The following is a 25,175-nucleotide window of genomic DNA, read 5'->3' on the forward strand; positions in this document are numbered from 1 at the left end:
TAAAATCTTAAATAGAAATAGCGACATTTTCTGGGCTTCTTTGGCTTTTAGTCACTTATTAGTCAATAAAATATTTCAGGGTTATTAAACATTGATGAAATTTCAGTCTTCATTCAGTTATCTTTTCTCCACAAAAAATAATGTTGCTCTTTTAGTCTTTCCGAAGATCCTGGTAAGAAATTTAAAAATTTCTCCTTTGTATACTTTCCTGTTTCTTATCGTTCCTTTCTGAACACGTTGCCTTAAATGAGAAGATGCTTTGACAACACCAATAGGAGAACACGCAGATACTCTGACTATTTCCTTCTAAGTCAGCTCTAAAAGAGAAGCTTTGTGTGAGAAGACCCTCTAGAGCTTTCTGGAGCTTCTTGTTTCTGGTAACCTCTTATCTTTTGCATTCACGATCTTGTCATACAGTCTCCTGTTATTTCCCGAGTCTTCTCCACGTTTCTGGGCAGCTGGTTCTCACTGCTCAGTTTCTATTTCAGGCACAGCCTCCTCTTCTTGTAGAAGATCTACACTGAGCCCAGACAGTGCTCCCAGTGAGACTTGGAGGATTTATTTTATTTATTATTTTTATGTGTACGAGTGTATTGCCTGCACGTATGTAAATGCAGTCATGTCATGCAAAGCCTGCAGAGGTCATAAGGGGGTATTGGATTCCTCTGGAACTGGAGTTACAGACCGTTGTTAGTTACCATGTGGGTCTTCTGCAAGAGCAGTCAGTGCTCTTAATCTCTGAGCCATCTCTCCATCCCCAGAAATCTTTTATCAAGTTAGCAATTCTCTGTTTTTGCAATGATTCTTCTTTCTTTCTCTCTCTCTCTCTTTCTTTCTTTCTTTCTTTCTTTCTTTCTTTCTTTCTTTCTTTCTTTCTTTCTTTCTCCTCTCTCTTCTGTCTCTGTCTGTCTGTCTGTCTGTCTGTATGTCTGTCTCTGACAGGGTCTCCCTGTAGCCCCAGCTGACCTAGAACTCACTATGTAGACCAGGCTGGTCTCTATCTCACAGACACCTGCCTCTGCTTCCTGACTGCTGAGTGCTGGAATTAAAGGTGTGGGCTACCACACCTGGCCCACTGTTAAGTAATCTTTTGCTATCATTGTGCACAGAGAACATGAGACTATTTGGAAGGCACATTGGACTAGAAGGGTGAGGCTACTTGAGGCTGTTGGGTGGAATAGCTGACTAACTGAGGGTCTACCTGGTCTGCTGAATTAATTGTCTGGCTCCTGTAACTCTGGGCCTTTTGAATGCATATGTGATGTCCAGACCTATGACCAAGAAAGGGAAACCATAGAGGTCCTACTCTCTAGCTTACTATGAAGAATTCTCATCCCAGAGAAATGTACCATGTTTTTTAAAAACCTGGAGAGCAGAGATAGGCAAATGAGGACAAAACACTACTTTAGAGAATGAGAAATGTTCAGCTTGGAGTGGTTTCCCTGCTGTCTTTAGGACACAGATACTTAATATCCATTGTCCTCAGCACTGTGACTTTATTGTAGTGTTGAGAGCATAGGAGACATCTCTTTCAAGAACTTTTTAAAAAAATGTATTTTATTATTTTTATGTGTTTGAGTGAGTGTATTGCCTACATGCATGTAAGTGCACCCATGTCCTTGAATGCCTTCAGAGACCAGAAAAGAGCATTGGATTCCCCTGGAACTGGAGTCATGGAAGGTATTTAGCTTCTGTGTGGGTGCTGGGAACCAAGCCTGGGTCCTCCGCAAGAGCCGTCAGTGCTTTCAATCACTGAGCCATCTCTCCAGTCCCCCTTTTGACAACTTCTGACCCTCATAGAGAACCTGTTATGACTACTTCTGTCTACATTTGTGTGGATTTTTGGAAACAAGTATATCATCATAATTCAATAATGTCTATAATAAAAAAGCTGATTTAATGAACAAAATTCCTTCCTTATTTCCTCCCTCCCTCCCTCTTTTCCTTACTCCTTCCTCTGTCCCTCTATCCCTTCTTTCCTCCCTCCCTCTCTCCTTTCTCCCTCCCTCTCTCTTTCCGTTTTACTTCTCAATATACTTCTCCTTATCTGCAAAGCAGCAGGGGTGTACACCTACCTGTATGCATCCCAGGTAGCCATGTTGTGAGGCAACATGAACAGCGCTGTTGCCATCCTGGTCCACTTCATCCAGTGAGATGCCTTGTTCTTGCATGAACTGAAGAAGCCACAGAAGAATCTTCTCCTACAAATACACAAACACTTAGAATTAGCAGACTCTCATACAGAGAAGTCAAATATAAAGGCAGAAGAAAACAGTATATTAACTTGTAAGCAGTAAGTAACACCAAGCTTACCGTATCAGAAGAAAATTCCCTTTCAGTAAAAATTGAAAACCTGAGTCTGACTGAAATGAATGAAAGAGAACCACATGGAGGATTCAAAGAGCAGGAAGTTACCTTGGAAATGCTCTTGTTTTATTCTATAGAAAGAAAACCATATTCAGAGCAAGTTTGAGTATTTCATCAAAGTCATACAGCAAGAGAGATACAAAGTTTGAATTAGATTCCAGGTTTTTTGATTTTAAGTGTCTCAAAGCAATGCCTTTAGTTCTCTGTAGGCTGCCCGTAGGCTTCAAGCATTTAACACAAGGCCTTAGTCTACCAAGAAAACGGACTTCTTTTAAATAAACAACTCTTAAACCCTGCCTGCTAATCCTGAACAGCCTGCAGTCCACAGACATACAGAGTCAACACGGTAAGTTGTCAAATGTAAGATAACTTCACTGAGATAAAGCCGGCAACTTTTTTTTTTTTTCTGACCAAATGTTTGTGATGTTTGAAAGGTAAAGTTTTTCTTCTTTCATGCTAAAGGGAGGAGACCAAAGGCTCTGAACACAAATCTTGTAAAAGTAAAACCATAGAGCAAGCAGTCAGTAGTGTGTTTGCCATTTACCCAGTGAGTGTTTTGTGGTATTTTCATGCTATGATTGGCTTTGGAGAGAGCAAGGGATGCGATTTCACTGTTTTAAAAGAGAATTAAATATAAAGTGAAAAAAATGAGAGCGGTAAAAACAACAGCTTGAAGTTTAGTGGGTGGAATGTGACATTTAAAAAGATGATCATGCATTTGAAATAGCCTTGAACTTTTTTTTTTCTTAGCCTTTTAAAGGCTTTTTTCCCCCTGGTTATTTGATCAGACTGGTCATGAACTTTTATACTTTTCTGGACTAAATTTGCCTTCATCGTCTGAACTTGCCAACTAATCTGCTAAAGGAATGTTGGATAAAAACAGCTAACTCCTTTAATGTTTTACCCTTTGCTGCGAAACAGGGCACTGTTTATAAAGGTGTCTGAGACATAGGAGAAAAATTGAGTGTTTGCATCAAACTTTTTCCGAATGAGCAAGAAAGACCTATAATAACCAAGAAGAGGAAAATGGGACCGATGTCTACAACCTACCGAGGAAGTGCCTGGGAGAATAGGAAAATACCTGCTGAAAACGCAGGCAGACCTTGTAGAAAGTTAAAGGAGGGCCTCAAGGATCCCCAGAGAATGAGGTGGAGAGAGCCTGGAGGTCAAGGCTGCCAGTTAGAAATTGAAGGAAACCCTGGGAGGCTTAACTCTCTGCTTCAAAGCCAACCAGCAGAGAGTTGGAGCTGGTATTAGGACCAGAAGAGGTCATGGTTTCATGTGCTTGAGGTAATAAAATGACTTCTTTGCTTTTCCTAATTAACTAGGGTTAAAATAATTAATTACTTTTATTTGGAAACAGGTGACTGTACTATGCAATCTTAGCTTCTTAAAAACCTCAGTGAGGAGGTTGGAGAGATGACTCCAAGCTTAAGAGTACATACTTATTTTGTAGAGGACCTGAGTTCAGTTCCTAGTGCCCATGTCAGGCTTACAGTTACCTGCAACTCCAGTTCCACGGTATCTGATGGTCTTTTCTGGCCTCTATGGCTACCTGTAGTCATGTGCACATATCCACCCACATACACATAATTAAAAATAAAATAAATCCCAGCACTCGGGAGGCAGAGGCAGGCGGATCTCTGTGAGTTTAAGGCCAGCCTGGTCTACATAGTGAGTTCCAGGTCAGCTGGGGCTACTGGGACACCCTGTCTCAAAAAAGATAAAAAAATCTTAAAAGTGGTTAAAAAATATCAGTAAGTGGAAGTATGTCAGGATAGAAGAATTACAACTGGCATGCTGAAATGTACAAGTGGCGTACATGAATTTCAAGTGGCTGAAACTTAAGGAAACTCCAGGAGGGAAGACTGACCCCACAAAATGCAGAACAAGTCCTTTTCAATGGGTCCTTTCCAAGCTTGGGGTGACTTGGTTTGTTGCATGATATTAAGCCATGGACCCTTAAAACTGCATCTTGGAAGAGATTTGGGGGAACCATCCAACTCAAACATTCTCATTTCATAAATCAGAAAACTGAGAGGAATGTTTACTGATCTCTACCAGCTTCTTTCCTTAGCAAGCAAAGCTCAAAGGAATTCAAGATATTTTGAAATGTTTTCTCTGTACTGTTTTGTCATGCGAATTTTCATGTTCTTGAGACTCAACTGAATATTATAGTGGATATGCTAATTCCACCTGCACAAACACACAAAATGTTTTTTACTAAAATCATCCTGGTTTGACTTTTAGTAATGGGACTGTAGGCAATAGAATACTGCATTTTGTAAGACTAGGAATTAGTCTGGGGTGGAAGTGTGGAGAAGAACCTAGGGCCCTCGGCACAGGGCCAAATAATTTGGGCAAATAAGACACATGGTCTATATGAGAAGGAAAGAGTTGCTCTGGCTCCCGAGGGCTCTTTGGGACAGGGATCAACCTGAATGTCACAATAACCACCCCTCTTTTCTTGCAGTGGCAATAGAGATCTTATTCAATCCAGTATGTAAGTCTTATGTAAAGGAGAGACATGTTCACTTATTTAGACTAAGGTCGCTTTTGCCCAGCACCTCAAATCTAGTTTTGTGTTTTCTGTAGCACAATTTACTTTTGAATGAAACTAGATGGAAGAAGACCAGGAGAGGGGGACAGGAAATGTTAAGGGGGGACAAGGTCACATGTGATATGGAAGCAGAAAGGGGGAACTGGGGTGGGGGTGAGGAAGAGAAACAATAAAAATAAATTTTGTTTGAAAAATGCCATAATGAAACCTAACTATTTATTATTTTTATTTTATGTGTATGAGTATATTGCCTACATGTATGTAAGTGTACCTGTGCCATGCAATGCCTGCAGAGGCCAGAAGAGAGCATTGGATTTCCTTGGTACTGGAGTTACAGGAGGTTGTTAGCCACCATGTGGGTGTTAGGAATTGAACTTGGGTCCTCTGGAAGAGCAACCAGTGCTCTTAACCATTGCACCATTTCTCCATCCCCAATGAAACCTAACTCTTTGTAAGCTAATAAAAACTGAAAATAAGTAAAATGCTTTTTTAAAAAAAGCTGTGCAGTTGGCCTGTTCACTCACATCCTTTTCTGTACACCATTCAGAGGAGTACTAGCCAAAGGGACCATCTGGGGGTAAACCAGTCTGAGACAGATGTGAAGATGACTAGTTTCTCTGGCTTTCATACAAGCATATTTAACATTCATTTTCAGGGAAATTCTGCCCTGGTTCTGAGGCGCATGCCTCCGGAGATGCAGAGTTCTACAGTTAAACAGTGACTTATTTGACAAGTACTTCATTAGCAGGAGAGAGTATCTATGATCCCTTTTTCCAGCTAAGAAGGCCCTCACTAATGCATACATGTATTACGCATGCTATAACAAGGTCAACTTTCCTCTAAGCCTTTTAGTGCATTCTGATTCCCTCCCTTATCTCTCTCTTCTCATATAGGAGGAAATGTGGAAGGGAGAACATGATGTCAGATCTTCATTTCTTCCTCAGTATCGTTTTCAGAAAACATTCAGTGTAGCTACATGGATGGAGGGACTAATCTATATTACTTATTATTTGAAGAATACTTCTCCAACATAAAGGTCATCCATCCATCCATACTTGTGTGCATACATTCAACTTGTATGTATGGGTTGAGAATTTCTTTCATATACTAATTTCCTCTTCTGGTGATTTTCTGATCTTTCTGTTTTAATAATGTGTCTTATATGTTCCCTAAGGCAACATGAGTTCTTTAAAGAGGCAATTAATACATGTAATTTATGAGATTTGCTGCATGAAGTCTAATAAAAATTTAATTGAAATGTATGTCACAGTGATACCAATAAAATCTCTACAGTTTGTTGTGGAATCTTAAGGAGTCAGCTTTGTTTGTAATAATAGATCATCAAGTCTAATATGACATGAATTTTAGAAATTCATTCCAGTTTACTGAGATGTTAAAACAGAAAATAATGCCCATCAATAACTTTGTCATTGTAAGGTAAATGTAGACTAAAGATGACAGAATATGAAAAAGTCCATGTAAGAATGTATTAAGTATGTCAAAACCAAAATAATTCCTTGGGAAGCATCTTTTTCTTTACTTATAATGAAATAGTAATACTGAAAGCAACAAAACAACTGGACTATATCCAGTTGCCCCAGAAGCCAACATTTACTCATGCTGGGCTGGGTAGTGTGCTTTTCCTCATTAAGTTCTCGAAACAACACTATGAGGAAAGTTCACTTGTCCTGTCTTATAGAGACACCAGAGATCGTCTGTTTTCTTTGCTCGTCTTGTTTTGCATTTTCTTTTCTTTCTTAATGAATGAATTCAAAGTCATCAAAGGCAGGGTTAAACCTCAGACTCCTTGGGTTAGGGCTCAGTGTTTTATGACTCTGTTTTCCATCTTTTGAGCATGGATGCCCAGAACTATTGGTTTCCCCAAGACTCCTGATTCTAAATGGCATACTCCTTTAGTGACCCTCGGGTCAGAGAAATCAGGGTTAACTGTCAGTCTGTGGTCTCTGGGTTAGCTGTTCCTTTTCAAGATCAGGACTTGGTGTGTAGATCCATGCTCATGATACTCAGAGGTCTGTCTGCCAACTGCGGTGGTGTACATCTGTAATCCCAGCTCTTAGGAGGCTGAGATGTGGGGATCCCAAGTTCTTAGTTAGCCTATGCTAAAGTGCAAGACTCTATCATATCCCCTCCCCAAAACCTTAACAAAAGCAAAACAGAAAATGATGTTAAAACTTTTTTTCCACCTCTAATAATAGCGCTTTCAGGTTGTTTACTTATTTACATTCCAGACTGTGAAACAGTCAATGAAACAAAGTCCGGGAGGAATATTTGTCATTTTAAAGTGAACAGCAACAGAGCCTATAGAAGTATCTCCCTCGCCAGCATGCCAGGTGTTGCCTATGACCACTCACACGAAGTTGTGAGCCTTATTTCAAAAGCGTCCTTAACAAAATCACCTATCAGGACCAAAATTTAAAATAAAGAATAAACACAGGGCAGGACATGTGCTCAGTGTTATGATGTAAGTAGTTTTTGCGGAGCAATGTCTTGACTAAAAGGTCCACGAGAGACCTAGAAACGAGAAATCACAGATTTGATGCTGAATACCACACTGGGCCCACTGGGCCAAGTACCATTGGACCAAGTACCATGGCAAGACTGACACCACCCTCTGTTTCTACCCCACAGCAGCTGCATGAGCTGCTGAGAGAGCCTGGGCACAGCAACCTGAATTTTCATGTTTGAATAAAACAGCCCAGTCTCACAGGCAGTGGCTTTGAATTAACACAGTTCTGTCTCAACTGTTTTGCGAGCAGCTATCCTCTCCCAAGAGGCAAAGCAGGCCTATCCAAGGACACCTTGGGCTTGTTCCTTCAGTTTCCCCAAGGCTTTCACCTTCATGCTCTCCATGGCTAGCTCTGCTAGGTACAACCAGGCAATGAAATAATTGCACCCTCTGAGATTTCAAGTGTCAAGATGAGGAAAATCAATTCCTATCACCCAAAGATCTATCACTCCAGGAGTTCACTAAAAACTGCTGGCTACCCTGTGGTACTGGAGTCTTTAAAGGTATTTTTTTTTACAAGAAAAAGGACACAAATTGGGAGTCAAGTGGAGCCTGATTTTTAAGAATCTATAAGAGGGACAGAGGGCATGCAAAGTAAACCAAGAGGAATTTTCCTTGGTACTATCCTTAACAGAGGTGTTTACTGAAGAAACAAACCAGGATGTACACAAGTGCCTGCTTGATGGAGAAAAACCTGCATGTGCTGAATCCATTAGAAAACTGCTCAATAACAGTCTTCCTTGTGAAAATATTAGCCTTGTAATGGTTCCAAGCTCAGCCGCTCTGCAGGTTATCTGTTACATAAATGGCTGTGGCGGATGTAGGGTACTGGACAGGGTTTCTGTGTTTTCCACTGGGGTAGAATGTTCTCTGACAGGTACTGTTGGACTCCCCCCTCCCCGCAAAGCTGTATTTTATGTCATAAAACTGCGTATCAGCTTGAAAACCTCAGGGTTGATTTGAGCATGAAGCGAATGCTTGAGAGAGCTCTTCATCTGGGTCACCGCTTTCCCTACTCCCCTAGATTTCAGCGTCTCTCACAGCCAGTCCCACAAGGGGCACTTTCTTTTGTTCCATTCCAACAGCTTAAAAATGATGAGGAACATGCTGTGAGAGTAAAGAAACTGGCATATCTAACTGACATTTCCCCAGACAAAAGAATGCTGAGTGCCCAATCATTTATTGAGAGTCTCGGAATAGGTCTGTGACACTTTCTTTCCCTTTCCTGTAGCCAGCTCTGCTACCAGTGTGGGCAGACTTTTCATAAATACCCCAAAGACCTAATTAGGCTTTGAGTAAGCAAATGAAATCAGGGACATGAAGTCATTGATCACTAATTTAATTTAGTCCACACCAAAAATGATTTATGAAGATTAGTAGTGATCAAATATTTGTGATATTTTGAAAAGCTTCTACTTCCCTCTTTCCAGGAAAAGCACAAAAGCGCATTCTTAGCAAATGTCTAGAAGTTGTCATTGATTGTTTTTGGGACACTGGGTGGGGAGGAGAAAGTACAATGCACAAAAAATGGTTCAATGCTGGTGTTTTAAGGATAGTGACTTGTAAAATTTTCAGTGCTCTTCCTACTCCATTTCTCATTTCATACACCGAGGAACTCTGAATATCATATAAAATTACAAAAAATCAACTTCTGCTATAACAATGACCTTATAATAATCTATCCAAGTTATCTGTACAAATAGGGACAAAACAGAATCCGCCCCTGAAGGCACAGGACCTACGTTGAAATCTAGCCTTTTCTCCTAATAGTCATTGGAGCATATGTAAGCCATTCCATCAACTTTCCATCAGTCTCTTCATCTATAGAATAAGATCTTATAGTATTGTTTTGAGGGTCAGATATGCATAAAACCCAGTGGCATGGAGCCTGGTAGATGAAGGAAATGCATGTGTGTGTGTGTGTGTGTGTGTGTGTGTGTGTGCTTCACTTACATCATTTGAAACATGCATTGTATAAATTATCAGCTAGTATGAGTCTCACTAAAGACTTGTTAGGCCAGCCACAATGGCACACACCCCTGATCCCAATACTCAGGAGACAGAGGTAGGAGGATCATGAGTTTGAATCCATACTGCAGTCAGTTCCAGCGCAGCCTAGGCTACACAGGGTGACCCTGCCTCCAAAAGCAAAGAGGCAAGTAATAACAAAAAGGGGAGAAAGTCTGTGATAATAGTTTTCAGCCATGTGGATTGTCATGCTCAAAAAAAGCAGAGTCTCTTATTGGCAATGCCACAATTTATTGCGCTGGGAAAATCTATGAAGCCAAAGTGGGTATGGTTGGATGCAAGAGAAGCAATTTTCTTCACCACACATTCGACTAAATCTATTTTAATACTGTGCTGACTTCTTTACTTTTTAAGACTGAGATTGACATTTTGTGGTTTCAGTGTTTTTGAAAGATAATTTATAATCACCCCCCTCAAAGGGAGGTAGGGATTTAATGTAGGATTGTCATCTTTGTACATCAGTTATTAGTGTTGGATTTTTAAATGTAGAAATTGAATGTTTTATTTGTTATCCGTGTGTGCGTGTGTGTGTGCGTATTCACAGAGGCCAGGGGCAGCTCTGTGGAGTCCGCCCTCTCCTTCCACCTTCACATGGGTTCTGGGGATCAAACTCAGGTCCTGAGGATGGTGCAGCGATTGTTTTAACCCAACGAGTCACCTCAGAAGCCCCTAATGTAGAAGTGAGTTTTAAGAATCTTCTAGTTAGCATGCTTGCTTATCTTTGCTCTACTGAGACTTCCTTATTAATGTCTTATAAAGATAAGCTTTTATGCTTTGGCTTCAATAAATTATATCATTTTTCTTTTTGATAAATATTAAAAATATTCATTATAAACAACTGAAAAATGCTGAAAAAAATGAGAAAGTGGGGCTTGGAGAAATAACTCAGCAGTTTAGAGCATTGACTGCTCTTGCTGACGACCAGGGTTCAAATCCCAGCACCCGCAGGGTGGTTAACAACCACCCATAACTCCAGTACCAGGGGATCTGACACCCTCTTCTGTCCTCTGCAGGCATTGCATGACAGGGGTGCACTTACATATATGCAGGCAACACACTCATAGGATAAAAATAAATAAATAAAAGATAAAAAAATAAGCTAAAAATAAATAAATAAAATTTTAAATGAGAAAGCTACTTGTAATCCCACCGTGCACAATGATTACAAACACACTGTATCATAGTTTTTCCTAGTCTTATTTTCTTTCTTTCTGTCTACAAATTTAAAGCTGGTGCCAATTTACAGTGCTGGTTTTATGTCAAATATTTTATTAGCATTCTGGAATTAGCACTTTTGCATACAAGTCTACCATGTGAATTCATTATTTAGATACTTCCAGTATCTTGCCTTGAGATATTTAGGTTGTTTAAAGCATTTATTCATGCTGGGCATGGTGGCACATGCCTTTAATCTCAGCACTTGGGAGGCAGAGGCAGGTGGATCTCTGTGAGTTCAAGGCCAACCTGGTCTACATAGTGAGTTCCAGGCGAGCTGGGGCTATAGAGAAACCCTGTCTCAAAAAGACAAAAACAAAAACAAAAAAAACAAAAACCAAAAAAACACACTTTTTCATTAAGAAATATGGTAAATATCATTGTTTATGGCATCTTTGGATAGATATTTCATGATTTTGTGTTTGAAACTTGATGAACTAATAATAAAAAAAATAGTAGACATACAGGGGAAAATACTTAAAAAAAAGTCTCTGTACCTGTCCATAGCAACCTGCATAATGAATAAGGCTTGGGAAGTCCTTGGAACAACTCAACTCTGCAATGGCTTCTGTTTCACTCACCATCCAGCGTACACATTCCAACTGACCATTCTAGATTTAAAAAAGACAGGAAGAGAAAGAAATTCAAGATTACTCAGGTTTGGAAAACATCACAAAGATGATAATGTTACCATGGGAAGATAAATGAAATGTGACTTTCCTATCTGGCTTATCCTTACTACAATACAAAGATATGATCTGCTATATTTGCGATTTGTGGTTCTGGCTTTAAATCAGTTGCAGAATTTTTACTTGAGTGCATCTTTATAATTTTAGTCAGTTATCTATTTAAAATTCATTCTGTTGGGCTGGGGGTATAGCTTAGTGGTAGAGTACTCACCTAGTGTATCCAAGGCTTGAGTTGTTCCCTAGCACTGTAAATTAATGAATGGATGAATAAATGAATAAACTTAACTTTATTGAGGTATAATTTGCATATGGAAAATATATTTGTTAGTGTATAGTTTGCTTAATTTTGAATACATATACACTGATAATTACAACTCTAATCAGATTAACAATATTTTCAACACTCCCCAAATTTTCTAGCACTACTTTGCTCTCATTCTCATCTGTCATCATAGAGTAGGATGTCTCTTTTTTGCATCTGGATTTTTTCACTTAGCACAATAGTCTGACAGCTGAGCTGCTGGTTGTATCTGTAGCTTATTCCTTTTTTACTGCTGAGAAGTATTCCTCTGTACAGCTGTGACACAAATCCTTTATCTTACAGTCCATTGTAGACATTTGGGCTGTTTCCATTTGGAGTATATTTTGAATAAAATTACTATAAATATGTTTTGATTTCTCTTTGACAGATACCTAGAACTAGAATTTCCAGGTGGCATGGTAGGTGTATATTGGCCTTATGGAAAGTTGTCAAATGGTCTTTGAAGTGGTTAATAACATCCTATGACCCCTTGTGGCATGTGAGCATCCTAGTTGTTCCAGATCCAAGCTGACACACAGTACTGCTAGTCATCAGCATCCTTCACTAAAAGTTTGAAGATAAAACATCTGTTTTCCAAAGGAAACAGTATTGTATTTATTCATGAAAAAGTTACAAATTCACATTTGAAATAATAATGTTAGTTAAGCAACCCTGGTAAATATTTTAATTAGTAAGATATTAAGAAGTTTAAATTTTTAAAAAAATATTTTATTCACTATTTTTATTTTATATGTATGAGTGTATTGCCTGCGTGTATGTGAGTGTACCCGTGTCATGCAATGCTGTGGAGGTCAGAAGAGGGCTTCAATTCCCCTGGAACTGGAGTTAAGGACGGTTTTGTAGCCACCATGTAGGTACTGGGAATCGAACCTGGGTCCTCTGCAAGAGCAGTCAGTGCTCTTAACCGCTGAGCCATCTCTCTAGCCCCGATATTAAGAAATTTAAAAAAGGGAAAATATTCTGACGAAAGAATCATTGGTTATTTGTAAGTGGTAAAATGATGTCACAGAAGGCTGAAACATATACTTTTTGGGAAACCGAAATTTATTCCTAGTTCTGATGAAGGGTAGAGAAACAGAAGTAGATAGGAGAACTGAAAAAAAGTTCTTGAAGTTTTGTGTGGATTTTGCTTTATAAAGTCAGAAATTATTCTTATTAAAAATTTTAAACTCCTTCATCTTCAGTCATCATTGGGTTTTTACTCTCAGCCACTGTGAGTTTCAGAAAGTGATTAAGATGTATAAATAGTTAAAATACAGCCCATGCTTATCTGGGGAAGATTTGCATTACCTTCTACAGAGTAGGGTAATTGGCTTATCCTAATGATTGAGCCCTAGATAGAGTCTAGAATGGGTTGAAATCCTCACTCCATTACTCAGTCATAAGACCTAGGATAAGCTACTTTGCCTCTGGTAGATGCATCTGTCTCACATGTGAAACAGAAAACAGGAGCCACTGTTCTAATATTGGAAAGATGAAATGAGATATAGTGCTTAAGCTTGCTGAGCATAGCACCGTTGCTATTTTCTAATACTAGAACACTCTCTTGGATTCTCTTAGTAAGTCTGTAAGACAAATGAGGCATTTAATTGCCTTCCTAATTTGCATAGTGTGGGGTGTCAGCTCAGAAAGAATTTCTGTGGGCATGGAGCCAAGGAAGGATTAAAAATGAGCAGCATTTGATCTAGTATAATAGGATTATTTTCTCGCTATTTTAGAATCTTCTCAAGGTGAAAAAGTCTTTTCTGAGAGGAACACAGAGGAGACAATCTGCTCATCTTTTATCTTCTCCTATTTAAATAACAGGATTTCAACTTGGCAATTCCCAGCTATTACAGCAGACACTCTATTCTCTCCTTTGTAGGTACAGTGACTCCAAAAAATCCTAATTACACTTGATGGTAAACAACTACTCTACTAGTTTCTATATTCACTGTACTATGCTATGTTTCATTCTTTTAGTATGTACTCCTAATCATGACAGTTCTAAAACAGAATTATGTGTTATGTCAGTATCACGCACATGCATTTCATGTTCACTGTCCCTCAACTGCATTGGGGCCACAGTGCACGATTTATATCATATTTATGTTAATATACTGTGGTGTTTTCACAAAAACAGAATCACCTAACAACACATGTCAGAATATATCCTTATCATTAAGTGACACAGTCCTATTCCTATCCTATTCCTGGAGCATGCCCAGGTATATGCTCCTGTTTTCTGTTTTTGTGTTCCTTGCTGGCCTGGAAGCGGGTCTGTTTGGGCTGGCTGTCGGGCACTCTGGCTTCTGGCTGGGTTTCACTGAAGCAGATCAGTGGCAGGTGACCAGGAAAGGAGAGATAGTTTGAGGTCCTCTCTGCTCTTGGCTGTCCTGCTATGGGGTTGTCATTGGCCTGATGATTTCCTCCAGTAGTTACTGTCAAAGTCAGTCCTCTCTGCTCAGCCCTCTCTTTCTGGTTCTTAGAACCATTCATTTCCCAGACTGCCAGGCTGTAGGCAGACTGTGCCCCGGCTGCTGCTGACCCTGGGTATGGCACTTTCCATCTGGACTCCCTCCACCTCATCCCATCTAATTTATGTGTGACCCCTTCCTCATGGTATTTATTTTAAAAATACTATGTGAGCATCCCAGATGCTGCTATTAGAATGAGAACCAATGAACTCCATTACATATTTGTTTCATTTTCTGAGTTTAGAAAAGAATAGGAGCCATCTTGATCATATATGGAGCATAAATTGGTATTTACACAGAACACAGAAGTGTGAGACAATGCTTCTCTCTCTCTCTCTCTCTCTCTCTCTCTCTCTCTCGTTAGTCTAACTTCTTACTTTTTCATAGAAAAAATTTAGCCTTGTTGATTTTCTCTACTAGTTTCTCTACTAGTTCATTTATTTCCACTGTAAGTCTTGTTTCTTCCTTTCTTTTTGCTTGCTTTGGATTAAGTTTGCCCTTTTTTTTTCTTTTTTTCTCTTTTGTCTTTTTGAGACAGGGTCTCCCTGTAGCCCCAGCTGGCCTGGAACTCACTATGGAGACCAGGCTGGCCTCGAACTCACAGAGATCTGCCTGCCTCTGTCTCCTGAGAGCTGGGATTAAAGGTCGGCACCACCACCCCTGGCCTCTTTTTCTTTTTCTTTTTTTAAATTTATTTTTCTATATTCTTTTGTTTTATGTGTTTGAGTGTATTGTCTGCATATATGTAAGTGCACCCATGTCGTACGATGTGCATGGAGGGAAGAAGAGGCTGTCGGATCCCCTGGAACTCGAGTCAGGGTTGGTTGTTAGCTAACATGTGGGTGCTGGGATTCAAACTTGGGTCCTCTGCAAGAGCAGTGAGTGCTCTTAATCACTGAGTCTTCTCTCTGGCTCCTCTGCTTATTTTCTGGCTCCTAAGGTGTCTATTTATTTGCGACTTTTCTCTCTGCCCACCTCCTTTACACATCTCACTCTCGGCACTGCTGAAGTTGCTTCCTGTAAAGTGTTGGTTTGCTGTACTTTCATTTATCTTCATTTATTAATTTATGATTTCTTCTCTGACATATTGACCAAGTTAGAATTGGATTAGTTTCACATACCTGTGAATATTATGAGTTTCTTATTATTAGTTTCTAATTACATTTTAGCATGGGTGAAGTACATATGTTTGTTTTTCAGTCATTCAGAATTCACTGAGATTTATTTATTTAATATTTTTATTTATTTTTATTTTTTATATGTATGAGTAGATTGCCTGCATGCATGTAAGTGCAGCTGTGTCATGCAATGCCCACAGAGGTCAGAAGAAGGAGTCGGATCCCCTGTAACTGGAGTTATGGATGGTTGTCAGCTGTCATAGGGGTGTTGGGAATCAAACTCGGGTCCTCTGCAAGAACAGTCAGTGCTCTTAACCACTGAGCCATCTTTTCAGCCCCAAGATTTATTTCATATGCTCTACCTTGGATACTGTTCTCTGTGCACTTAAAAGTAAGTGCATTCTGGTGTTGCAAGAGACAGTTCTTTTAGATGAATTTTAGGTCTAGTGACTTGAAGGGGCAATATCTAAATAAATAAAACACTATTCAAAGAGCAGAATGAGATAGGTCACTACTATGAGTTTGAAAATAAAATCACTTGCCTTAAATGTAAGTAACAGTAACATAAACAATAACAAAAATATTATCTAATTCCAGCAGGCCACATCTGCCTGCCTAAGTATGTCCAGAGACTGCCTAAGTCCAGGCTTGGAATAATTTGTACGTTAAAAAAATTTATCAGTTAAGGTGTGTGTGAAGTCATGTTCACACCAGACCAACACTTTGCCTTTGGGCTTAATTAGAATTACCAAAGGAGAAATTTAAAAAAGAAATTTAGTTTATTTCACTCCACATTTTTTAGTGTCTGAAAGAATTTCTTCTGGTCCCAGTTTTGGAAGCAGACTGTTTTAGAAATCAGACCTTTTTGAAATTGTTCTTCCCAGTTATGTCACTTAGCCATTTCCAGGAGGCATAAACTTCCAAAGCGCCACTCAGATTCCCCCAGAAAACATCCAATACAGTCTGCATGGAGTAGACACAGTTTACTATGTTCCATTTAAGGAGTCTGTGCTGGTATGACTTTAAAGCCCTTTTCTCAGATCATTTTTTTTTAAATTTAATTTTGTATCTCTGGCTGCTAGGGCACATTATGCAAGAAAATTTGTCTTTAATGATGCGCAGTAGGGCTCTTAATTTTTTTTTTGTGTGTGTGTTGAGACAGGGTCTCCCTGTATCTCTAGCTGGCCTGGAATTCTCTATGTAGACCAGGCTGGCCTCGATCTCACAGAGATCTGACTGCCTCTGCCTCCTGAGTGCTGGGATCAAAGGCGTGTGCCATCATGCCTAGCTAGAACTGTGTTATTTGGTTTTTTTCTGAAGATTAATTTATTTGTATGTGTATGTACATGCACATGCATGCAGATGCCCTCAAAGGACAGAAAAGGTGTCAGATCCCCTGCAGCTGGAGTTACAGGCAGTTGTGGGCTGCTTCATATGGGTGCTGGGGACCTCTGTAAGAGCAGCAAAGAGTTATCTCTTCAGTGTCCCTCTGAGAACTGTTTTAGTGAATCAATGAGGTGAAACTATCAATTTTCTCTGGTGTTCAGAACAATGGTGATTTTGTAGGACTCTCTCGGAGGACACGTATCAGGACACAGCTCTGAAGAAGGTAGCATTTGTTGAGATATTTGTACTTACTGCTTTTTGTCAGTTCAGATTAGATGATGGAATAGCACACTCGCATTTCTCAAGTCATTGTTGAGAAGCAAAGTAAGAGAAGCCCAAGACTGTAGACTGCTTGTGCCATATGGGTTTTGTATGTGTATGTGATTCAAATTAAAACAAAAATGGCTGGGTTAAAAGATTGCCCGATGATAGCAATGCTGTGATGACTGCAATTAAGAAGCAATTAATACCTCATATGCAGATAGCATAGGAACCATTTATACTGGGGCTTGGCTGGATGACAACCAAGCTTTTTAGGAATCTTCACACTCCAAAATTTTTAATTTATCAAAACAAGCTGTAAGTCATGTAAATTAAGAAAACATGGTTTCATCCAACTGTATAATGGGAAATATTCAACCATCTACCATTAATCAAAAAAAAAAAGAATGAGAACCATGTTCTATAAACACTAAAACATAATATATAAAACTGTATTCCATAAACACCGAAACACTATAAACATGACAGGTGTCAATATTCATTGCATTGTCAGGATGTTTTGTCAGTGACACGTGCTCATCTGTGATGACATTCTACCCATGTTGTCTCTATGGACTTTATCACAGAGCTTGATCCTGAATTTGTCATCCTGTTCATGTCACTTATCACTAAGGCACCTGCCTTACTGACCAGGCTGTCCATTCCTAGAATAGGTACTATGTCTCACTCAAATTTTTATTGCCAGCACCCAATAACACAGTTATTTGTTGGCTTTGGTACACAATGAATTCAAGTGTACTGAGCTTTGACTTCACATTCAGTTTCTCCTTCATTCTGGCTGCTGTAAGTTCAGTTCTTGATCTGACAAGGCATCATTCACAACCAACAAAAAATTGTCTTGCAGCACCACAGATTTCTTTATAACAAATTATCTATTATGCTATTTTAAAGTCATATTTTACCAATGGGAAGAATTAAGTAAAATAGAACATATTTTTAACATATGAAATGTTACTGACTGGTAAATGAATTGAAATAAAAATTCAGCTTTGCATAGAAGATATTTTAGGAGTAGGAAAGTAATTGTTTTTAAATGCAACATGTTTAGTGAATTCACAAGTAGGTTTCTTTAGCTAATCTATTTCCTTATTCAATATCTATATAATTCCATGTATAAAATTATGATTATTCAGCTTTTAGAAAACACACCTATTATATAAAGGAAAGTATTTATGAAGAAGTATAAGATGTTTATCTCTGAACTTCACTTCTAGCTTTTCAATAAATATGACTGAATTCTACATTTATCTGCCAAAGGTCTTCAAAGTAATTTTAGCTTAATAGCTAACCTTCTAGTGATGTGTTCAGAGGCCCTCACTGTGGTGCTGTAAAAGCTCATGATTTCTTGTATCCTGGTCTAAGTTTTAACTCTACTCTAGTTGGCATTAATTTGTGTACTGCTTGACAGATAACACATTGTGCTCTGGAATAGCTAAATGCAAAATCCACATTGATGTAAACAGTTCTGATACTGAAGACATTTAAGCTCAGATTTGGTCTGTTAAAAGCCAACTTTATTGTTAGAAATACTCCTGAGTGCTAGCCTCCCTTAAAAACACATCTTTTTCTAATTTGTCTGGCTCATTATTCTCACAATAGGAAAAAATGACTCTGTCTCTGAGAGATCCAGGTGTGGGAAGAATCAAAATTGTAGTCACTATGAATAACAAAGTTCTCAGCACTGCAAGGGTCATTTTTGTTTCTCTTTGGGGGTGATTTGGAGAGTGCCCTTTCTAAATAATAAACGAATGCCACCAAAATTTCAAAGTGCTAGTGACTGCGATGATTCGTTTCTTATGTGTAACATGTTCATTTGCTGTTTGTTTGATAAATCACGCTCTTCTCCCCCATTCCAACACTTTAGCGCACAAGAAATCTTAACAAATAGATATCCAAGTAGAAATCTGGGAAGACCTCAGCCCCCAATCAGTCACCTTGATGGCCAGGCCTGCTGGAGTCAGTTTCTCTGTGTTTCGTTCACTGAGGCAATCTTCTCCCATCAAAGACGTGAGGTGCTGCAGACATTCTGTGTGCCCCTGCGATGCAGCAATGTGCAACAGATTGTTTCCATTCTCATCGTGAATTTTGTCTAGATTGTCAGCGGCTAAGTGTGGCTGTACAAAGAACAGGATTAGAAAGCTTCAGTCAGTAAGTTTGAATAAGACTCTATGGACGTTTTCTCTGAGTACAGGGAAGCAGTAAAACAGTGCATGGAATCTCTCTGGTGTGGTGCAGGGAGCTAGCTAGTCAGAGTTCTTGCTACTATACTTTGTCACCATATGCTTTAGAACATGAGTTCTCAAGGGGAACATGAGGCAGGGCCACAGGGCTTAGACCTATGAGTAGCAAAGGCTGCCAGTTGGTTTTCTAGGCACTTGCAGTGATATTTATGGTAACTAGCAGCCTCTCTGTCTCTGCCCCTAGACTGCTAAGGATTTGAGGGATGGGGCTATGTTTTATTTCCTGCTGTAGGTTTGTTGAATGAAGGACTTGTTTCGAGTGTTTGCTAGAATTGTTGAGAACTGGCTCTCACAGGCAGCATGCTGCCTGATGACGCCACTATGGGTGCTCTCGTGGGTACCACTAGACGCTTTCAACCCCTGACAACTGGGACATCCTGGGGTGACTTGGCACTTCGGTTTTTTTTTTTTTTTCTTTTTTCTTCTACCACTTGTTTGAAATTCAGTCCTCTGAGTACAAAGTGGTTGACAGAAACTGTTGGGTAATTGAGTGGTGTCAGCATTTGGGACATCTGAAAACATGAGACAAACAAAGGAAAGGAATGAACCAAGAAAAGCCAGAGGAAAGAGTGCAAAATACATTTTTAAGAGAAAAATGTTACTACTTTATTTGGTCAAGTTGTTCAATTGCATCGTCCTCTTAAAACTGCAATTGTGACACTCAGCCAAGCTCATTGTGCTCGATGGACGCATGGCTTTACACTGTGTGGAGCAGCATGGCCAAGCGCAGTGGGTGTTTGAATGAGATTTTAATTATCATTATAGTGTGAGCCCAGGCTTGCTTCTGTTTGATTGGTATCTGGAAGCTAGAAAGAAACAAGCAGGCCTGTGAAATGCTGTTTTAATTGAGCTCTCTCAGAGCTGAGCACAACAGACTTTTCTTACATCATGTTACTCCATGTCTGGAGTCTTTGGAAATGGTTCATGTTCCCTAGACATGTAGAGCTGGATCGATGTAAAAACCCCACATGGGTCAGAGGACAATCAAACTCTGGGGTAAGCTTCTATTTGCAAATGCTTTCCAAACATCTTGGTCTGACTCTTCTGAATAATGACCAGGATGAAACAGAGAACTCTCTGTTCACAGATCTGGCAGGCCTGCCGTCAGCTAAGAACTGACATCCCCCAGGAAACGGAGGGAGAGCACGTGGGACCATTTGGAAAGCAAAAAAGAAAGACATTACGATTCAACTGAAAAAGTGCTGGGCTCTCTTTGTTTCATGTTTGTTGTTTTTTTTTTTTTTTTTTTTTTTCATTTGTTTTTTTTTTTTTTTTTTTTTTGATTGAGTATCTTTATTCCAATTGAGTTCAGACAGTTACAGTGCAGTGACACTCTTTGTTAGCTGTTTTCCTTGTACTAACCTCTTATCCTTGGACCTTAAAACTTGCATCTCCCAACTGTAGTTTAAAGATTAAGCAAGAAGTGAAACAAACACTTCATTCTGTTATAAATGGAGCTGATGAAGATGGAGTCTCTAGATTAGACAGGCGGACAGACAGACAGACAGACTCACATACAATATACAATATAGACTAAACTTACCAGGAGAGATATCTGTCCTTCTTTAATGATGTTCAGTATGCTTCTTACTTTTTTCACATCCTCACTCCTTCCTTCTGGGCCTTGGCCGCTACTGATCCAGTTCATACCACTGACCTGCTCGTCTAGTTTCGGATCTGTTGCTGAGGACTGCAGGTGGAAGGCCCTGAGCTGGCAATCTGTCACGGTCTTCTCAGTTTTTCTGCTATGCGGATCACTAAAGGCCTTGTTTAAGAAGTCTTTGCTCTGGTTCTCTGGCTCATATGCAGAACCACATTTGCTCAGAGGAGGTGAGCTCTCAGATGGTTCAGTGGAGAGCTTGTGCTGGTCCCGGAGGAGTGCTGAAGCTTTTCTTAAGTGAGGACTTTTCACAGGAGAAAGCACACAAAAGGGAGTCATGTTGGATGTGGAGTTCTCAGTGCTTCCTGTAGGGCAGGCTTTACCAGAAAGGCCATTGATGGTTGTACATAAACCCACAATTCTTTTTTCTGAAGTCACCTTGGTGAAAGAGGCCAGCTGCTGACTAGATTTAATGTAAGGCACATCCAGAATCTCATCCATGTCAAGGTCGTAATGCTCCAGTTCGCCCAGTGCCGGGCTGGGCTCAGAGCCCTTACCTGGCAAGCCCTCCACTCCATCTTCAGGACTGAGCTCCTCAGGCTGGGGGCTGGGGTCAGTCTCACCCACTTTCTCATACTCCACTGTGTGGTTCTTCTGGTCATCGTTTTCATTGTTCTCCAGAGTCTCTGGCTGATGTTTCAGTGGAGAAACCCGCTTCACTGGGCGGAACTTACTGTATACATCAGCAATTCCTGTGGGCTTTTGTGGGTTTGTAATGAGAGTTGAGACGCCACAATTCCAGCTAGAGCTAGAAACTGTGTTTTAAAACAAATTAAAAGAAGAAACTATTACATTGGAATATTGAATGCATTTTGGCTATGTAGGTAGACATGGTCCACTCAGGTCGTGCCTATAACAAGCCCTCATGTAAGGGGATGAGCTCAAGAGGACATACATACATAAAACAAACACATCATCATATTTACCACTGGAAGACAGAGAATGCTAAAAGAAAGTCATGACATACTGACTCAAAATTAATTGAAATAGCAATAGTCATAAAAACAGAAAGCTAAAGCAAAAAACTCTGACAGGTATTTAGGTTTAATACTGGGTGTCTCCAGCAGTATTTAAATATTTGCCACCACACTAAAAAACAGGATTAGAGTATGAGATCCTCTATATTAAATCAACTTCCAAACTAAGTCAGGGAACAAGAGATATATGTACATACATACACACACGTGCATGTACATGCATGCACACACCTCTACTGCTCAAGAAGTCTGTGTAAGCAAAGCGTAAGTTATCTAATCTTGCACAAACTCAAACTGTGACTTACTGTGTGACTCACTAGCTTTCCATTAGATGGTTAGGGGCAGAACAGAAAAGAATGAAGTGATTAGGAGTTGATCTGCCCATGGGTGACAATCCATGGCTGAGTTAATCCACCCCAGACTAAGTGTCCTAGTCAATCATCATGTAGAGACATCTCATGGTGCTTCCTGGCAAATGACACAATAATATGATGCATTTACATTTCACAACAGAGCAAACTCTTAAGAGTTAATGCTGTCTTCTATGCTGAGAAAGCTAGAAACAAGCTGGACCAAGGAGGAGTTATAAAGGGAGGATAGTATAAGCACGCTAGGTTTTTTTTTTTTGGTCTTTTTGATACAGGGTCTCCCTGTAGCCCCAGCTGTCCTGGAACTCACTATGTAGACCAGGCTGGCCTTGAATTCACAGAGATCTGCCTGCCTCTGCCTCCCGAGTGCTGGGATTAAAGGCGTGTGCCACCACGCCTGGCAAGCACACTAGTTTTAAAGTGTTTTTCTTTCTCTCGTTTCTTTTTTTTATATTTTATTTATTATTTTTATTTTATGTGTATGAGTGTATTGCCTGCATGTATGTAAGTGCACCAGTGTCGTGCAATCATCATGGAGGTCAGAATAGGAGGTTAGATCCCCTGGTACTGAAGTTAGGACGTTTGGAGGCCACCATGTGGATGCTGGGAATCCAACCCAGGTCCTCTGCAAGAGCAGTCAATGCTCTTAACCACTAAGCTATCTTTCCAGCCTCCTCTTTCATTTTTATGCAGTTATGACAAATATTGCATACTAGTTTGCATTGGACCAAGTGTCTGGTTGAGATGGACAGGGAAGCAGCCAGACACACTGGAGACAAAAGATAGAAACCACTACCTCTTCCAGTAAGCTTCAAAGCAAGCAAGCTGCCTATCCCAGGGTGCCTGTAGTGAGTTTCAGGGTGGGCAGATGAAGCAGTACTGTCCTACCAGACAGTCCTCTAGAAGACAGATGACTCAGGATTCTTGAAAGCTTGCAGGTCACTGATTTACAGGTTCCTAGTCTCCTGCCATCACCCATCAAACAGGTGAGGCTTCTTTGTATCTAGCCCTCTCTCTGCTGCCACCTAGCCTCTGTGGAACAGCTGCAAGTGGCAAAGGTTTAATCCTAGAGCAAGCATATCTATAGGCCTTGCTATTGGACGCATCCAAAGAGAGCGAGCATCCGAGACAGCAGGTGTGCTCAGGTCTGTACCTTTTAAAGTAGTCTCTGCTAATGACTGATCCTTAGGGTTAAAGGGATTTCTTATTCAAGTTCCCTAAATTTGGGCTACTAATCGTCGTTCCTTCTGGGATGTGTTCTAAAAGCATCTGGAGACGTTCTGGAACCAAACAAAGACATTCCAATGTGTGTCCTGAGGCTGACTGCTATAAAATTGTGAGTTCTGTCCACCAAATGGACAAAACTTGGTGTGGGGTTCAGAGGGTCTGTCTTATGCAGCCCACCCCTGAGGCTCTTCTGACTCTCACATTTTAGAACCTAAGAAAACACTACGTGTGATGGAGAGAGAGCTGGTTTCTTTTCAGTGAGCGAAGGATGCCCAGAAAGGGCATGGCCTTACACAGTGCTTGGCCTGGAGCAGACAATAAGCACAGCATGTGAATTTGAATCTCACTTTGCGGAAATCAGTCTTCAATTTTTTAACATGCACAAAGCGAATCCTTCTGAAGGATTTGCAACTTAATTTCATAGGGGACAAAAGTCCTGTCAATAAACTCAGAGGAGTGATAATTGCCAGAAAAGGCTAGATTCTTTAGTTATTTATGAAATGTAAGTTATGTAAACGCAAAGGCCAATTTCAGTTGGTTCCTTATAAATTTAGTTTTGTATTTTATGTTCTTTTCTTTCTAAAACTACGAAGCTATGAAAAAATTAATGTTTCTCAGAAATTTCTGCCAAACTATTCTCTCTTCCTTAAGAAGACATAGTGACCGACATATATATATATATATGTGTGTGTGTGTGTATGTGTGTGTGTGTGTGTGTGTGTGTGTGTGTATCAGGGAGACAGAGGACATGGAACTTATAAGGTATAATAAGCATTTAATTTTATTAAACAAATCTCTGAAAAACTGTAAATACAGTGAGAAAACATATTCCTAGACATTTCGGAGATGTAAACTTGTTGTTAGGCATGGTGTCTACCAATATTTTGTCAGTTATCCTGATTACTTTGGAACATCTAAAAAATTTGTCAGTTATCCTGATTACTCTGGAACATCTAAAAAAAGTGCATCTTAGAATGTATTAAAACATTTAAAGCTACATGATTCAGTGGGTCAATACAACGAGTGCACTGTACTGATATATTTATGTATTGTATAAGGTCATGGGTTCAAAGGGCTGCTCTTTTATGTTGGCTTTATTTACATGGGAAATTTTTTCCAAGCGATACAGGGAAATGGATACCATATGTTTCCCAGCTGTTTCTTTCTGACAGGAGCCATTAAGAACGTTCTATGTAAATGAATTTAGTCTGAGTTTTATGAAAACACTTCTTTCCATAGAAGGGTCTAGAAATGGAAGGAGCGTCAACTTTTAGGCTTGTCTTTTCCCTCATTTAAGTCTATAACTCTTTTACAGGCTTAGAGAAAAATTTGTGCCTTCTAATCTGGGTCTTCATTGCCAAGGGAAAACCTAGTTGCGAAAAATGGACTAATGAGTTTTCATGAAAATGCATCAATTTATTGCTATCCTATACCTGGAAGAGAGGAAATACATTTTTATGCTACAGACAAAAGACAAAATTCAACGAATTTATTTCTGCTAAGCTAGACAAAGATACAATATAAGAATAAAGATTATTAATGACCAGCAAGATTTATAATTCCAATTTTTGGACAGTATCAACAAATTCACTTATATTGCTGTTTTATTCCAATATTATAATAAATTTCTTATCATCCATGGAATCAAATTTCAGACTTTCTATGGCTACTATGAGGATTTTTTTAAGGATAGGTTTGCTCTCTGGAAATTAGGGACAAGTTCTTTATACAGTAATATAATTTAGATCCCTGA

At 39.6% G+C, this 25,175-nt stretch overlaps 1 protein-coding gene across 9 annotated transcripts in view; it reads right to left on the reverse strand.

The window, feature by feature from the left end:
- Sncaip (synuclein alpha interacting protein) overlaps positions 1-25,175 on the reverse strand; it is a 159,014-nt gene that overhangs the window by 17,476 nt on the left and 116,363 nt on the right. For all 9 annotated transcript variants that reach the window (XM_008840234.1, XM_008840237.2, XM_008840236.2 and 6 more), the window contains 4 exons: positions 20,734-21,605; positions 18,885-19,064; positions 11,195-11,308; positions 2,076-2,201 (listed from right to left, as the gene is read on the reverse strand). In XM_008840234.1, coding sequence (XP_008838456.1) covers positions 2,076-2,201; positions 11,195-11,308; positions 18,885-19,064; positions 20,734-21,605 — 1,292 coding nt within the window. The remainder of the gene's footprint in view (positions 1-2,075; positions 2,202-11,194; positions 11,309-18,884; positions 19,065-20,733; positions 21,606-25,175) is intronic.

The sequence above is a fragment of the Nannospalax galili genome, unplaced genomic scaffold (assembly GCF_000622305.1).
Source record: "Nannospalax galili isolate Female #2095 unplaced genomic scaffold, S.galili_v1.0 scaffold1259, whole genome shotgun sequence".
Classification (NCBI taxonomy): Eukaryota; Metazoa; Chordata; class Mammalia; order Rodentia; family Spalacidae; genus Nannospalax; species Nannospalax galili.